Genomic DNA, 18,774 nt, shown 5'->3' with positions numbered 1-18,774 from the left:
ATCCACTGAACCCCCTAGCTGCCCCGGTAGCCACAGATATTTAAGGTTTGTTACAAGAAAAAAACAAAACCTACCCCAACAACTCTAGCACAAAAAGCTAGTCAATCAGAAGAGCCTTCAGCATTTCTTGATACAGCTTTGTCACGCCACATCATGCTAATATCAGAAAGCAAATCATGGGAAAGGAACAGGGTCAAATGGATTATTCAATAAGGAACAGAGTGCTTTGACTAGGGCACAGAACAAAGCAGGGACAAGTTTGAAGCATCACCAAGGGCCTCAACTCTTCTTCCAAATTCTCCTTCCTCTCCCACTTTTGAAAGTATTTAGTCATCCAGCTTATTCAACTAAAACTTGACAAAAAATGTTTCCAAATGTTAGTTGACATTCAATCATTTCATTAGTTAATTTTTAAATGAACCAAATGAAGAATGCTCCAAAACACTCACTTTAACAAGACAAAGCCTGATGGTTACCTAACACTTTGTCATGACAGCCTGTCATTTTTACACACAAGCCAAGCATAAAAAGGAAAAGGAATAACCCTTTACTATGGTCTCCAAGTATCATTCATGGAAATGACAAGTACTTTCAATGAAAACTTGTTCACTGTCTGTCATTTATTTCTGAGTGGTAAGCTGTTAGGAAAGAGGGAAGCTCCATTTCTCACGCACAGGGACAAACTCTCAAGGATGCTGCTGTCACTGAATATGTTCATTAAAGATGAATCTGGCTTCAATAGAAGGAGCAAATATGAAGAAAGCAGGGCTACTTATCTGGAGGTGGCCTTTAAGTTCTGACGTTTCTGAATTCATTCACTGAGACAGCCACTCAATGACCACTGAAGAAATGTGTTTGCATGTGCACATTTTTTCCCCACAAGGAAAACCCTGTGAGCTACACATCTCCCTTTTAAAAAAAGCCTCTAGAGAAAGGCAGCGAAGATCCACTACTGGCAGTGAAAACACATAATCATCCCTTGACAGATGACAAGTGACAAGCAATCACAAGCTTGGCATTTTTTCAGGTAAATGAAGTTTCTCCAAACAAGATTTCTACCATTTCTTAAAACAATATCATTGCAGGGATCAGCACTTTTTGATCTAGTAGCTTAAGTTTACCGGCAAATACCTGTTGAGCACAAGTTTCACCTATGATGCTTTCATGGTTTTCACAATTGGTCATTCTTAGGGGCCAATAAAATTCCTCTTTAAAATTGCAGGCCAAATCTTTCATCTTGGGGACCTGATTGTGCAATAAGTGCCTATTGACTTCCAAAGTTCAGACTGGATTTAACTACTCATTTTTATGAGGTTAGTGGTAAGGGAAATTTTTGTCCCTGTGACTTTGACTTTATGTTTCCTTCACATGTGGGTTGTGAAAATGATTCATTCAACAAATACTTTCTGAGAAAATACTGTGTACAAACTGCTGCATGAGGCACTGAAGGAGATATGAAATTTAGATAGATAAGGTCCCATGCTTTCAGGGACTTTACAGTCTATTGGGGAGATAATATACTTGCACAAATGACGATAATACCTAATATGCTATGATAAATGCATTAGAGAGACATAAAATAGATTCCAAAAGGGAAAGTTGTGTCTGACAGAGGGAATCAGGAAAAGTCTCATGGAAGACATAGCATTTGAGCTCCACTTCAAAGGACAGGTAGGAATATAGCAGGCAAATAGAAGGGTGGGAAAAGGAATAGTGTGTGCAAAGGTAAGAACAAGGGGACTGTAGGGCATTTTCAGGAGATGGAGAATAATCCAGTTTGGATAAAGCGCAAAGTTCATGGAAGACAGTAATAATATAAGACTAGAATAGCACGGTGGGATTAGATTGTCTAAGACACAAAGAAGCTTGAACTTTATTCAATAGGCAAGAGAGACACTAAAGATTTCTAAACAGTGACATGACTAGTTCAACACTTCAGGAAGATTATTCTGGCAATGATCTGCAAGAGATTAGACAGAAAGAACTAGAAGGAAGGAATATCAACCAGACAGAATGGGATATAAAGTAATGAGGGTAGGAGAAATGGGAACAGAGGAATGGAAGGGATAGATTCTATAGAAACTGACAACTGATTAATACATAAGAAGAAAAGAAGAGGGAAGCTAATTCAACTCCAAGGCTTTAAAACATAAGTAATGAAATAAGAAGAAGGTAAGATTAAGGGGAATGATAATAAGAAAGAAAAGAAGGAATGAAAAAAAGGAAGAAAATTAAAAAAGGAAAGGGAGGGAAGAAGGAAAGAAAGGGAAAGAAAGAAACAAGAGGGAAGAAGTAAATATTTTAAAATAATATAAGCAATAAATGATAAAATAATTTAGTAAATGTAAGCAATAAATAAGAAAGCATTTTAAAATATAAATAGTAAAAGAAAAAGAAATATAAAAGGAGAAATAAACCAAATTTTGTTATCTAATTTGTTTAACTTAATCTGTACTCTTAAAAACAAAAGATACAAGTTTATGGTTTAATATGCCATTTTTCTGATCTTTACACATTGAAATGTTTGTTTTTCATCATAAAAATAAAATATTAAAAAAGAGAAAATACCTACTAATAGGAGTAAAGCTAATTTGCCATGCTATGAATTCCTTATTCCTTATAAATGCTTATTCATTCAGCAAGCAACTATTAAATACTTATTATATGCAAGGTAGTATGCTAAACATTTGGAAATAAATAAGGTAAAAATCCTAATGGCAAACATCAAAGAGGTTGTCATCTATATGAAGAGATAAAATATGTATACAAGTAATAATGATACAAACCACAATGTGAAGTTCACAGTTGTAAACAACATGCTATTAGAGTTCAGAGGAGGGAAAGGTCACTTCTCACTCTAAGGAAGAATTCATGGAAGAGATAGCAATTAAGTGGGCCTTGAAAGATGGATAGAATTTCAACAGGCTGAACTGGGGTCAGGCAGAAGCCAGCATTCCAAATGTAGGGAACACTGTGATCATAGGTTCGGGACATGAAAATACACAATGAATACATTAGCTTGACTGAGACAAGTAGAATAGGCATGAGGCAAAGTTGTATGAGGTAAGGCTGAAAATAACATTTAGAGACTGAGTGTAGAAGGTCTTGAATGTCAAGATATTTGCACAGTAAAATTAGGAGTCCTTTGAATATTTTTATGCAGTGGAATGATGTGATCATTATTGGGCAATAATATTAGGATGAAATTAGATTTGGGGTCTGTTAAGTAAGTTTTAATAAGTGAGAGACTAATCTAGTTTTATCCTAATACTAGAAAGAGGAGACCAATGAGCAAGGAATGAGAACTGAATTAGGATAGTGACAGGGGGAATGCTGAGATGAGAATAGTCAAGAGATGATGCAGAGAGAGAACTGACAGGATTTGATGATCTATTGGATTTAAAGGACAAGGGAGAAGTCATAATAAAAAGATGACTCTAAGGTTGCTCACCTGGATAATGGTACTGCCAAAAGAAATAGGATCATTAGAAAGATAAAGTTTGAAGGAAATAAGTTCCTCAATTTCTTGAGGATAATTAATTCATTTTAGACACAATGATCTTAGAGTAACCTTAAGACTTCTAGGTATCAATAAAAACCAAGAATATTGTTTATGACATATAAAAACATTATCAACTGAGTTCCAGGTCACAGTGGACTCAGGATTTCACTGATATTGGTACTCCGTCCACCAATATGAATCACAATCTATCCATGCTTTCTCTTCCTGTGCAAATATCATCGATGTTGTTCCATACATCTTCCCCAAAAGACCTACCAAAACAACTGGAGGTCTTTACCGAGGACTTTAAATAGTGGATGAAAACCAGTGCCGCACTCAGGCTAGCAATGCATCATTCTGTTATCCTTTGTTCTTGCTTCATGACTCTCCCATCTCTTCCTGGGATGTTCCTGGATAGTTTATTTTATGTCACTTGTTATGCACAACTCATCACTAATATGTTACAATTTACTGACACCCACAATGAATCTCCAGGGCCTTTGGGTCACCAATATTTTTTATCCTTCAGAAATCACATCATTCTATGATTCACAGCTATATATCATGTCTGGGAGAATACTGATAATGAAAAAGTGGGCTTTGGCAATATAAAGAACTTTTGAACTTGAGAGCACTACACAATTTCCCAAATGCTATCCATTCATCCCTCTCTCCTTCTTTGACTTAATTCTGGGCCCTTTTCTGTACTGCAGTGTCTGTCCAAGATGGATGAATTCAATGAGTTGTCTATAAAACTGAGTAATATACATTCTTAATCTATGTACTTTTTTTCCTCTAGGGAATGGAAGACTGATCTCTTTTGAGAAGCCATGGATCTGATATCACTGAGAAGAATCGACCTTTTAAGTATTCATTCTAGGGATCTCCCCCCCCTCCCCATAGAATTAAAATTCCATAAAGACTAGGGCTGTTTTATTTTTATCTTTGTGTCCCCAATACCTGGTATATAATAGGTACTTAATAAATACTCATTATTAATTGATAAAATCAGCAAAATGACATCTACAAAAAGAAATAACTGGAGAACTTTACTATCTAAAAGGATCCCTCTTTCATTTGGCATTGATTTTGGTTTTAGTTCTAACTATTTGATGATCTGACCAAGGAGAGCAATATTTCTAAAATTATTCCATATTGGTAATCAGTTATTTCCTGTCTCATAACACTGACAATGCCTACAATTAAATTCAACTTTCTTTCATGTGTTTTTACTGTGTCTTATATAGTATCTCTTTTACACAGTATGGCACTGCATAAATATTCATTTAATGAATAAATTAATAATTCAATTTGTATTAAAGGTATAAATTCCTAATATATGGAAAAGAAAATCTTATCCTTAAGAACTTCAAAATCTAAACTAGGCCAGGGACATTATACAGAAATAAAACAAATAGATCCATTAGAGATTGTTCCACTTAAATCAATTAACTATGTATTAAAAAGATTATATTTTGTATATCTGTTTATACATATCTATTTTGTATATATGTATACAAATACAATATATATTTAGCATGTAAATATATATTATATATAAATGTAAGTATAAATATAATTTTGTATATACATACATATATTTCATAATCCTCAACAAGAGGGAACTATCCAACATTAGCCTGAATGCCTAGTTCAATATTTAATGTGAATTAAAATATAAGAAAATTTCCCTCTGGAGATGCCTAAAATTTCATTTGTCTAATCAAATACAAAAAAATAAAATCTTAAAACCAAGTGTGATCATATATCAAGTAGATGCTATAGACTGTTTGAATTGGCATAAAAAAGTAGTAGACTTTTCTATGGATAGTAGTCTTCAATGAATACAAAGTGAAACTTTTATCTATACAGAAAAGTTTATGGTTGGATTCTGTAAGTTGTTATAAGGTTCAATTCCTCAAACTCCTTTTGTCTAATTCAATTAAATATAAAAGAAGCAAGGAATTTGTGGAAGAAATAAAGAACAAGGTTTCAAGCAAAGTTCCCCTTAGTTAATGAAGAACCAGAAAGAGAAAGTCTTTCAGAAAGAAAATGATAAGGAAAAAAAAACTCATCTTGTCTTATTTGATAAAGTAGGCAGACAGATCATGGAATGTTAGGATGCATGGTATCTTGAAGTTATAATGAATAATTTGGGCCCAATTCAAAAGAATCCACCAAAAAAGATTTTAGGAGTGATACACAAACACAGCAACACCCTACTTTTTTTTTTCTTGGTGATAAAATCAACTCCTATTAAGCCCACCTGTCATTTCAAAGTCTATTACTCTCACAGAGAGATGTTCTCACCCATATCACCAACTACTATTGGACATCTCTAACTATCTCCTATAGACGTTTCAAACTAACTATATCCAAAACATGACTTGTTATCCTTTCCCGTAAACCCTGCCTTCTTCCTAATATTCCTATTTCTGTTCAGAACATCACTTGACATCTAGTCACATAAGTTCACATCAAGAGCATTTTCAGTTATCCTTTCTTCCATTCAAACAGTTGTGAAGTCTTGTCAATTCTTTCTGCATATCTTTCATAGTCATAACCTCCTTTCTGTACACTTTTGGTCCTTGTCACCTCTTGCCTTAACTATTACAATAGCCTCCTAATCAGTCTTGCTACATAAATCTTTCTCTTGTCTAATCTATTCTCCATATAGTGGCCAAATTGATATCCCTAAATCAAAGGTCTGATCAGTTAACTTCCGTTCTTAAGGAGATTCAGTGGTTTCCCATTATTTCTCAGATCAAATGTAATCTCCTCTGTTTAACTTTTTTAATCTTTCACAATCTGGCTCCAGCCAATCTTTCCAGATTGCATATCACTCCCCTTCCTACACTCTATGGTTTTGCCAAACTGTCCTACTTTCTGTTTCCCACATATGATATTCTTTCTACCTCTAGCCTTCTCAGACTAGCGATTCTGTGCCTGGAAAGTATCGTCTGCCTTAATAGAATTCCTGACTTCCTTCAAAACCCAGCCCAGATACCCCCTCCTCCAGAAATCCTATCTAATATTTCCACTTACTAGTAACCTTCACCCAGTCCAGAAATGAGTTTGCAGCTATCTTACATATATTTTAAATTGTCTTTTCTGTATATATGTTGTTCCTCCCTTGAAACAGGTAAGCTCATTAATGACTATTTCATTTTTTTTGGTTTTTGTATCCCTAATCCTTAGCACACCTGGCACATTACATATATGTGTAATGTAAATTTGCATATACATGTATGTGTATATATATGTAGAATAAATGCTTGCTGAATATTGAATGGATAGGAGTATACAAGTAGTTATGGAGCATATTTGTCCACAATTTAAATTAGGAATTAATATATAATATATCTTATTCTGGCGGCAAATAGAAAAATATCTTAGGGCAGCAGATCACAGACAGAAGAAGACAAGAAAAGATAACCTTTACTATTCATATTTTGGGGCTTTGCTCTAGGCAGTTAATCTTATAAAGTATTAGCAAATTCTTCAATCTCTGTCACAGCTTTTTAAAAAACACAGTTAGAGAACTGTAGTGATTAGGACTCCACACACACCAAAAAAGCAAGATGAATTGGTCTCAATGGAAAAATCTCCCTTGAAAAATTAAAGTTCTACTTGACACTGTGGTTTCTTATTGTTTTCAAGAGACATAATAAAGAGCAGAGTAAAGCTCAGTCATAAGCTTCTGACTCATTACATTGAAGCCCTAGAGAGTTTCATGAGCTGATTATCAACTAGAGATGGAACATGGTTCTATCACTGGAATTCTGAGGCTGAAGAAGAGACATAAATGGAAACATAGATTTTCCAAATAAAGAGCTTCCCTCTGACCCCATCCTACTCCAACCATTTAGACACAAACTGCAAATGCAATGTGCCAGATAATGTCTGTGAGACAGACAAATTCCATAGTAACTTCCTCATGGAAACCAAGACAAGATCATCTAAGAAAATAATATCAGGAACATCTGTAATACTACTCCCATTTCTACACCAGCATACAAACAGAAACCACTGTCCAACAGGTTCAAGAGAACTTTTCCAAGAGGATCAGCATTTATCAAAGGTGATTTGAATTAAATTTCTGTATTTAGTCTTAAAAATTCAAAATTTGTCTACTTGAGGAAAGACTATAACTCTTAAAGAGATTTTGTATGACAAATAGGGACAAGACCTGTGATTTCATTGGGAGAGGAAACTACAAAATGAGGAAATTCTACCTACAATGAAGGTCAGCACCTTTACTGAAATTTTTTTACCTAGCCATTTTCCTAGGGAGAGATCAAGTAATGCAGGGTCACAGCACTATAATGGGTCAGAAGTACTGAGTTCAAAGGCTGGCTCTCTTTATCTTCTCATTGCTGTTAGTTGTATCTGACTCTCTGTGACCTCATTTTTAGATTTTCTTGGCAAAGATACTGGAGTGGTTTGTCAATTCCTTCTCAAGCTCAGTTTACAGATAAGGAACTGAGGCAAACAGTGACTTGCCCAGAGTCAAACAATTAATAAGTATCTGAGGCTAGATTTGAACTCATAAAGAAGAGTCTTCCTGATTCCGAGCCCAGTACTCTAACTACTGTTCCACCTGTGCCATGTTGCCTCTTTATTGATGCCTTTTTTAACCAAATCCTACTCTTCATCTATTTGGTTTATATGTTACATACACGAATGATGAGTATATTTGACTGCACAACAGAATATAAGCTCTTTGAGGGAGTCTGTTTCACTTTTGTCTTTGTATATCCAGGATCTATCGTGGGGCTTTGCATATACTAGACAATAAAATGCTTGTTTATTAATTGATTGATTAGGTATTGGTAGATACCTAATTTCCAGGACATATATTGAGGCCTGATGAGAGGTTAAAGGTGGATACCCAAGAGTCTACATGATAGCTCAGATGGAACAACAATTAATACTCAAGGACAAAAAAAGTTTATCTCTGTTAGTACACATACTCAGCAAAAGAAAAAAAAAACCCACATAAGTTAAAGGGCTGAGTTGGGTGGGCAGATCATTGTTAAAAGGTTTCATAAAAATATTTAAAATTATAAAGCCTCTTTTTCAGTCTAAAAGAAGAGATATTCCCTCTTTAAAAATTTAATAACTAGACATGAAAAAATTTTAAAGGAAAGTTTTCTACCTCCAATAAAATCTAAGAAACAGTAAAGCTTTACAAACTGCATTTTAATATGCTAGCTTCTGATGAGCATAACAGGACCTAGAAGTGTCCATTTTTTGTTGTTGTTGTGATTGTTAAAGGAAGAGACCCTGTTGTAATCTAAACCTGTCTTGAACATTTTCCTGTTACATAAATACATTATTACTTCTTCACACTGTTCTAATCATTCCCCTTGGATCTTTGTTTCAGTTTCAGCAAGAAAATTAATAGAATGTCCTAGATGCTTTAGGTTGTGCTTTAAGTCTTGTTGTACATAAATAGTGCTTTTTGAACAAATATATAACAAAGGGAAGTCCCCCTCCCTTTCAGTTCTCTTATACATATTAAATTAACTACGTTACAGTATTTTTTTAAGTTTTCTACATTTTTCTTCCTTTCAATTTAAGCCCAATGCACAAGTGAACAGCCATTTGAGTATAATCCTTTTTAAAACAACATAGCCTTAAGCTTAAACAAAATTAGATACACACAATTAGTGACAATAAAAACTCAAGATTCCTTTTTTCCTCTCTAAAATCCTTGACCATACAACTATCTCACCAGCTACAGAAACTAGTTTTACAGTGTGAGGATTTAAGAGGAAAAAGTCATCAAAATGCTAGCTATATAAGAAATGAGCTATAGACATCACTTTCATCATCATGACAATTTAGGGATCTACTCCAAAGACTAAGTGAAAATTATGTTTTGTAGCAAGTTCCAGTATATTTTTTAAGCCCAATGACTACCAGTTGACATTAGAGGCAGAGTTCTGGACTGAAGCAGACTTGTGTTAAGATATTCTTATATTCCCTGCATATATAGACATAGATGAAATATTAAAGAACCCTTTCAGAGTGGTAGAATTGAGAGAGCATGTGTAAGTAGAGATGCCCTTGAAAACCCTTTTTAGAACACTCCAGTATTAACATTATACTACCTAAAAGTAAGGTGTCTTGTGGCAGACAATATGATTGATGGCAAGAAACCTAGATTCAAAAGAGAAGGGATGAGAGCACTGCTTATTAGCCATGAGAAGACAACAAAAAAGGGAATAGATGGGAAGGGTATAAAACTGGCGTGTGTTCTCAAAAACCTCCAAATTCTACTTGGTCTACAGATGACAAAGTAGAAAGGCATCAAAACAAAACAAAATGAACTGAATTGAATAGCCCTTAAAATGGCTGAGAGAATAATAAAACTCAAATTGAAATGTTCTGAAAAGCCAATGGCTAGACAAGGGAGTAAAGAACTTTTGAACCACTTTGAGACAAAATATGTTACATAAAAACTGATACTTCCAGGGACAGAATTTCAGCATAAGTCGTCTTTGGGGATGCCCCACAGCAAGAATTTGTTGTCATTATTGTTTTCAGTCTGGGTTGGAAACCAAAAAGAATGTTCAGTTGAAACCACAATCCAAATCATTTATTCTACAAATGAAATTCAGCAGCCTCCATAAAAGACTTGCTCCAAGTGCCTTGTCTTGGTGGGGAGGTGATTCTCAAACATCATGCTAGCAAAGAGCAAGTTCCAGCATGTAGTACAAAGCTGAAAGAGTCACAGAGTCCGACTTGGCAACAACTGTCATGAGGAAACTAGCCTAGATAAGTAATGAGAGATCCATCACCAGGAGCTAGACCTGGAGCACCATAACTCTTAAACCTCTCTACTAAGAAAGGGATGGATTGTGATACAGATTTGTGGAATGAGCACCCATAATTATGAAAATCATAAGTCTTTTAAAATACTAATGTATTTTAGTGTAAAAATTAAATTTGATCTCCTTTAAAAAAGGTATTGGGTGGGGATGGGGTGAATCACCATTCCATAAGCATGGTGAAGACCCATATGAAAATGACTTCCTAAAGGTTTATTTTGACAAACTGAAGGAAGAAGCCTCCCTTTTCAGCAAATTGAATAGATTCTTGTGTCTTCCTTATGGAAAGCCACTGACAAATGAGGCACTGAATGAGCAGCAATCTGAATCATTAGAGGATATGGCCAAATCTTTGAGAATCCAATGAGAGGTAGTATGCTATAGTGCATAAAGGCATTGTATCTAGAGGAAAGAAGACCTACATTCAAATCCAACCCTTGGACATTTATTAGCCACACGACTAAGGGCAAGTCATTTAATTTCTGTGCTTCAATTTCCTGATTTTTAAAATGAGGGGTTAGTAATAGTCTTCTACTTTTCCCTCTAGCACTAAATTTAAAAGCCACTGAAATATCAGTGTTGGTATATCTCAACATGGAAATGGAGAACTTAAAAAATTCTTTGATTGCTTTGGGTGAAAAAAAAGTATATATATATATATATATATATATATATATAATATATATATATATATATTTAAAGTATCCACAGTAAAGATAACATGGTCTTTCTCTTTTTTTTTTGAGGGGGGGTTGAAATAAGTAGAACAAAGGATTCAAACACATTGGTAGGCAACACTCTCCAGTGTAGCCAGAACCAGATTAAAATGTAGTTGGGAAATATTTAATAAAATACACAAAAATATAATAAAATGCAGATAATGTTATTAATATGTGGTTTTCTAAGTCAATATGATACCATAACTATCCTTCTGTATAGTTAGAGGACTTGCTGCTTCTATTTGTTTGATACCATTGATCTAGAAAATTACCCCAATTCTGCATTTGCCCTGGATATGCAGGCAGTTATAAGTGTGATTATATTAATGAACCCAGATACACACACACACACACACACAAAATGTTGATTTAGTAATTTTGTAAGGTCTATAAGGTGCTTCCCCCCCCCCCACAACACTCCTTTTGGTGAGTAGTCCAAATATTATTGAGTTCTACCAGAAAATACTAAGGGATTTTTATTTATTTAGCCTATGTCCCTGGGGACTTGGGTATGCTTACAAAAATCTTAAGTTTCTTATTCTTTAAACTGACAAATAAACCCAAATTGTTTATGATACTCAAAGTCTCTAGTAATGTTGAATGAGACAGAGCAACATATAGTATTTGCATAGGCCTTGTATAACTGAATAATATTGTTTTTCTGAAGAATGGAACATTATTTTGCACTTTCTACTTTTACTCCTCCTGTGGGTCATAAAAAAATAAAACAGGTGGTACAATACAAACTCTCAAAATGAATCTTGTCTACTTTTTCCTTAAGGTTAATAATAAGACCATATATTTAAAATTATAACAATTCTTAGTGATCAACCTTCTCAGTTCACAACTGAAGAAAGATGAGGTGATTTTCCTACTTCTAAAAAAGTGGTAAATTACACAATTTGGATTTGAACCTAGGACCTCTGACCCCAAGTGTACCACTCTTGCCTTTGGGCCATGTTTTCTCCCAAGAGTAAGGTAGACATTTATATGGCACTTTGCTTAAAGTGTTGTATGATATTCTCTTATTTAAACATTAAAATAACCCCATAAATGGATATATGAATAATTATTCCAGTTTTACAGAAGAGGAAACCGAGGTTCAGGGACATTACATAACCACTTAGGGTTACCTAATTTAAAAGAATGGGAAATAAGATTCAAATTCTGGTATCTCCTTACTGGGAATCTTTAGCAGGGGGTACAATGAATGGATGGAACACTAAGCCTGGAAATTAGGAAGACTTGAATTCAAAACTGAACTTGGACATTTTCTAAGCAAGTCCCTCAATCTATCCAATTCAGCTGTCCTATCTGTAAAGTGATTGGAACCATAATCAGCAATGACCACCTAGAGTTTTTGAAAGGATAAAATGTGTTTCTATTTGTAAAGTACTTTACAAACTTTTAAGTGTCATATAAATGCTAGCTATTTATAGTAGCTATATAGTACCCTCTAATGATCATCATCAGTTTTATTTACATGCAAATATAGGCTTCATCTCAATCAGTATAAGCACAGTCAATATCTAAAGTAATAAAACTAAATTTGCTAATATGTCTCATAAGATTAAGAAACTGGAAGGTCATAACTACATGTAAATAAAATAGGTCACCTTAAAAAAGCTAAGTAAAACCTTTGAATTTCAAATGCAAGGCATCTCTAGAAGAAAAAAATATCTTTAGTTGTATACAAACAAAAACAGTATTGTTTTGTTCTGTTTTAGCACAAATGTACTTCTGATGAATCTCAATTGCTACATGATTGCTACATTATTGCTACAATATGATTAGTGGCCTTAGAAGTAAGGCTAGAGAGGCTGATGGTTGGGAGAAACCACCAATAATATATATGCAGCATCCACCCACCTGCTTGGCAAGTGGTCTTACCATTTGAGAGGTAATTGAAACAATGTAGGAGTTTTGGAGTGATTTTTTTTTTAACTGTGGCTTTTTGTTACCTGGGGTTTGCTATGTAGCCTAGTGGCATTTAAGCACTCTGAAATGTATTAGTTGAATCCAAAATTACTAAAAAGTGCAACATGTTCTCACTAAAAAACACAATAGAAAGCTGGTGGTTGAGTGAAAACAATAACAAAACAGGCTCCAATCTAAAGTGTGATTAGATTTACCAACAATCAAGTCAATTAACTTTGTCAAAGTCCAGGCCAAAAAGTTCTTCTAATACATCACTCAAAAAAAAAAAAATTGTAGAAGCCTCAATACTTTTTGTCTACACAATGAATTATTAAAGAATGTCATGTGATTCCTAACAGGCTAAAAGAATGTACTTTCCCAAGAAAAGTTCATCATTATTTTATTTAAAGCTAGATATTTTTCAGGCTATTTTTAATCCTAACATTTCAATGCCAAAATTGGTTCTAAGCAGCTGATGTTTAGCTGCTGGAAAATTGATGTTCTTTCACATATCATCTGGCACACTGGCTTGAGAATGCTCTGGCTATCCAGTTAATCAGATGCCTCAGTGGCTGTGAATGGCTGTAGTGCTACTTGCTGACCAAACAATCTGACTGGAACCAACGGACAGCAGATAACTAAATTCCCACTCTCAAAAGCACAGCCTAGCAAAAGCTATCTTCAAGGACAATGAGAAATTTCTGACAAAGAGGGACACTGCCTCCTCAGCAAATAAATGGAATGGAAATACTAAGAACTTGATTGAATGAGCTCCATTCTCTAATTAATACACTATCATAAGACCCTGAGTTGAATATCAGTTCACTACCTAGTATCAGAGGTATAACAATTTGCACTGACCATCAGCTGCCTATATCAGTAACTCTTAGGTTGTGAAAGCTTTCTTTGTCACTAAGTAGAGTCTGAGCCCCTATGGTCAGTTAGAAAATTGGACTCTGGCAAGATGATAAAAGAATGGTTAACAGGGTCATTTATAAAAGAATAAGCCATCTGACCTCCACTGGGATAACTCCTTTGAAATTTTAACACTTAAGCAGAAATGTTAACTTACCTGTAATGGACCACTGATGCCCATGTAAATTTCTTTGGTACCCTGGGAAACATAGATGGCTAGATAGAGCTAACTACCTTGAGAATGGTCTCTTTTTTTCTCTCCACTTCTAATTTATTTCTTCCCAGGATTAGACTACCCCAGTGGGCATTCAGGAATTTATCCAGGCACCTGAACTTTTGGGATGGTTGTCAGGAGAGCAGGAATGGCTAATTATAAAGCACAACCTCTCCCAGCATCAAATTCCCTTCTCCTCTCACAGTAACATAACCCCTTATCAAAATTTTATCCCCAAACCTTCTGTTTTAGAAAACTTTCTCATTTACTGCTAACCAACGTAGTCTAACTTTGCTCTGCCTTTCTGAGTATGTCACATAACACCTTATTAAGATTTAAGAATAAGCCACATATCAGGTTATAACTCAGCCTTTACCTTTGATTTTGTCTGAAATGTCATGGTAATCTATCAAAGATGTGACATTCTATGCAAAATCCATGATTTCCCAAACAGGTAATATATTTTCCCCCTTAGTTAAGTGCTCAAGGCTCAGACTACTTTAGCACGTTTGTTTGGTGTCAAAAAGTACATTGTGTCTAAAGCAACAAGATCCCACAGGTTTAAACTAACCTACTAATGTTGCAGTTTAAATGCTGATTTATTAAATCCTGGGGAAATTGAAAATTTATAAGATGTTAAGATTTGCTTTTAAAGAGGTTAGTATTAGTAACCTCTAGTTACCACAGATCTGTTACCACAGATCTAGAGTTCATAGGTCTGGAGATGGAAAGGCCCTCAGGTTTATAATCCAAGCCCCTCATTTTACATGAGAAAGCTGAGGCTTAGGGAGGTTAAGTGACTTGCCCACAGTCACATAGCTGACTTGGGCATATGATAAACAATTACTTTTTATGTGTCACCAGAATACTAAACTAAAAATACAAAATGATAATGCAAACAAGTTAGAAATAATAAACAAGTATCTTTAAACAAAAATCTCAGGTCAATTTTTATTCAGTAACTTCCACCACTTATCATTTCCATGTATTGTTTTTTCCTCCCAGCAAATCCTTTAGTTTCCCTTGAAGTCATCAATTTATTTCTTCTGAAAGCTAGAAAAAAAATTTAAGCCATCTGTGATTTTATCTTAGCTAACAATGTTTGGTCACAACTTGCCTTCACTATCTTAGGGCATTTTATTCTGTGTTTTTGACATCATAAATATGGTTACTATCAATCTTAAATACTTGTGGACCATAAAAATATATGAAAACCCAATAGCTCTTTCTCCCCCTCCCCCAAAAAAGGCTTCATTAAAAACATAGATTCAGAAGCATAAGAACTGACTATCATAGGATTTGGAACTAGTAGGATCCTTGGGGCCAAAGTTCTCATTTTACAGTGGAGGGAACTGAGGCTCTGAGAGGTGAAGATTTCCTCAAGGTCACAGACGAAAAATAGCAGAATATGCTGTAACTAAACTGCAAAGATAAATGTTATGATCTAGCAATCATCCCTAAATGTATGTTCTTTTTGCTGCTTTTAATAAATTATTTGGTGGATACCAATTGCCATCTTGGATTTCTTCTACTGGAAGGGAGGGTTTTACAATACATTTTCAATGATTAGTAGTTTGGTTTTAATTTTGAGATGATCCTTTTGGAGACTACAAATCCTACCAATAAAAACTCTTTGGCACTGGCTGTGAAAAAATAAACCTAGCTTCTTGATATAACAAGTTTAACTAAAGTGTCGTTCATAGAAACTATGCTTTCAATGATAACCCGTTGTTTTCATAATTGATTTTTTTAAAAAAAAAGAACACCCCCCCATATTATATGATTCTTCCAAAAAGCCAAAGATCTAACTGTATGATGGTTAGCCTAAGAATAAGTCTGCCCCGTGTAGTCTTATTATTTGAGCTAAATTATGAAAATCTAATTGATTTCATTTTTAAATATCAAGAACTATATTAAAATTTTTCCCATATTAACTTTGTAGCTATTATTCCCCTACACAAATGAATTATTTTGCAATAAAATATTAAATACTTTCCATAAACTATATGAACATGTACCTGTATGTATAAAATTTCACTTTCAGTCATTCTTAAGCTTTTTTCTGTTATGAGGTCTTATAGAGTGATATTAATAGTTTTCCCAAAGGACAATAACAGGGAAAGGGAAGCATCTTTTAAGGTAATATTTCAGATTCCCAGAAAAAAGGAAGGGGATCTTTGAATAAAACTCAGAACAAGAAGCTTTATTCATCCACCAAAACTGAAATTTGGATACAAAGTTCTGCACTTTAAGATGTGTCCTGAGATTCCAGGTTGGAATTTAGTTCTGGAATTTAGTCCCTTATTCAAGTTTCAATGATATGGTCAAGTCACTGTCTGCAAGTTCTGGAGTGGAATGTCAATTTTGAAAAAAAAACGGGCAACACATTTATTTAATCTACCAGAAAGAGCATTTCACAGTTGCCAATCACTCAGACCAAGAGGCAAGGAATATGAGGGTCCATAACTAAGATCACATTCCTTCTCTTAAACAGAAGTGGTCAATTAAAAATCCCAGCAAAATGGTTCATCATAAGGTATAGATGCTACATGCTGAACAGAATCTAAAATTCTAAAAAAGCATCAGGCTAACCAGTTATACAAATAAAATGCAAAGTATTTCACCACAAGAAACGAGTCATTAATGTCCTGAATTTCTTTTCAAGATGCACTGCTGTACCTGTCAATCTCCCTGGATATGGACAAGCACCATAATCATGTAGCAAATTACACATATCCCACAGTCCTATTTGTTACAGGTTTGAGCCAATGGAACTTCTGGAATGTGAGCTTCATAATTTAAAATATACCCTGAAGTCCTTCCTCCCCCCATCCCAGGGAAAAAGGCATCTCAAATTTTCTCTTTGTAGATTATACCTTTACCAGTAGAACAGTACAGGTTACAGAAATTGAATTTCCTGGTCCTTTAGTAGATTTTAATCCCCACAAGATGACAGGTTGAGTCATCAAGGCTGACTTATCAGAAAATACCACAAATTGGCAAATGTTCCATCTGCAGCAATACTCAAAACCATGCTGATGGAAAGGGTCATCTAGTGGATATGTAAGGATAGAGGATAGGGGTGGGGGAGAAGAAAAGTAAAGAAAAATGTGGAGAAACCTTTGATTCCACCTTAAAGGGCTTGGCTGCCATCATCTTTGGCAGAAGACTGACCACACACTCTAGGGGCAGCACCCAAGAACCAGTCTGTGATACAGACTCTCACACTCACACTGAACAAGACATGCAGCCTAGGCACCTACCCATCCTCCGTTATCCTGGATCCAAGTGTGCAGGTGCCGGTTCAGGTACTCAGTCATCCATAGGGCAATGCTGTCCACCAGGGGCGACATCTCCCGGTTGACGCTCTCCACACACATAACACCACCAAACTCAAAGAAGGCCACGATCCTCCCCCAGTTCACCCCATCCCTGAACAGCTCCTCTACCACTGTGGCAAAGCGTCCCCTAGCAGTAACAGGGGTCAGGTGCAGTTGACCTGACATTTCATCAAAGTCTCTCCGGTACCTTCTAGAGAAATCATCTCCAGCTTGACGAAGAGTCAGGTGGACCACAGGTGGCACTGGACTGACGGTAGGTCCAGCAGCAGCAGCAGCAGCAACAGCAGGAGGAGGAAGAGGCAAAGGTGAGTTTCTAGCAGCAGCAGTAGTAGAAGTGGCCGAGTCCTGGGGTTCAGCAGGCAATGGTGTGTTTCGTGGCTGGGTAGAGAAGATTCCAACAGCAGGGGCAGAAGCAACAACAGGAGGAAGACTTGGAGAGGCTGGTGCCCTCAGATCTCCAGCATCCCACTCGTACCCCCTCTGTGACAGTTTATAATGAATGTATTTCATCACTATCTCCCGGTTATCATATCCTCTTCTTCCAGGGTGAGCCATCATTCCCAATGGAAGGAGCAATGAATACCAAGGAGAGCAGCCAACGGTGATAACACCCACCTCTTATTCCCTCTCCCACTCCACGCCCCCAGAAAAATACAGAATAATAATTATAATCCAGTTATTTTATTGGATGTGCTTTTCATTTCTTGACTTTGGGGGAGTCTTGTCTCTTTGAAATATTTTATTCTTCCTGGTATTTCCCCCTTGGTATGAGATGCACAGTATTCTTATGATTTAAATTCCTTTCGTATCTTTTTATTTCATGAGGCACGCTATTGTTATTATTTAGATTATTTTATTCTATTTCCTCGGTGATGCTGAAAGGTAAAAAAAAAAACTCATACTGTGTCAAAATCAGGTGCATTTTCTTTTAGATACTCTAGGTGAATGTGGTTCTAACTACCACTTCTGCTACACATTATACAACTTACAAGAATTTATTACCCTTGAAATCAAACATATACTAATGTACTTTTAGGTAAAACCTTAAAGGTCTATCAAAAGTTACATAAAGTAATTTTTCCTGTGCAAAGAACTTACTTGTATTCTAAGTACTGTATGCTCCTCTGTCAAGTTTCCTTTTTGTGAAAAGAGAACAAGCTCATAAGGGGGGGAAAAATCCCACAAGTCTTCAGGACTTTCGAGTTATATTTGCTTTAAAACTTCCAAATGAATCAGGAGTAGGAAAAAATTAGAGGGATTTCCAAATGAATTCCCAGACTTCTGTTTCAGACATCTCCAAAGAAATGTCAAACCCTAGAAACCCCAATCG

At 35.5% G+C, this 18,774-nt stretch overlaps 1 protein-coding gene and 1 long non-coding RNA gene across 2 annotated transcripts in view; one reads left to right on the top strand and one right to left on the bottom strand.

Annotated features, from left to right (window-relative positions):
• BCL2 (BCL2 apoptosis regulator) overlaps positions 1 to 18,002 on the bottom strand; it is a 227,662-nt gene extending 209,660 nt beyond the window's left edge. Inside the window, exon 1 of the mRNA XM_001365223.4 lies at positions 17,367 to 18,002. Within this exon, the coding sequence (XP_001365260.2) occupies positions 17,367 to 18,002 (636 nt within the window). The remainder of the gene's footprint in view (positions 1 to 17,366) is intronic.
• LOC130458460 (uncharacterized) lies at positions 17,621 to 18,133 on the top strand. Its single transcript, XR_008917772.1, has 2 exons — positions 17,621 to 17,749; positions 17,990 to 18,133. It is a non-coding gene; the product is annotated as an uncharacterized LOC130458460 (long non-coding RNA).
• Positions 18,134 to 18,774: the final 641 nt, after the last annotated feature.

The sequence above is a fragment of the Monodelphis domestica genome, chromosome 3 (genome assembly GCF_027887165.1).
Source record: "Monodelphis domestica isolate mMonDom1 chromosome 3, mMonDom1.pri, whole genome shotgun sequence".
NCBI classification, from domain to species: domain Eukaryota; kingdom Metazoa; phylum Chordata; class Mammalia; order Didelphimorphia; family Didelphidae; genus Monodelphis; species Monodelphis domestica.
The sequence above is the reverse complement of the archived record's forward strand: the minus strand, read 5'-3'. Positions and strand labels throughout refer to the sequence as shown.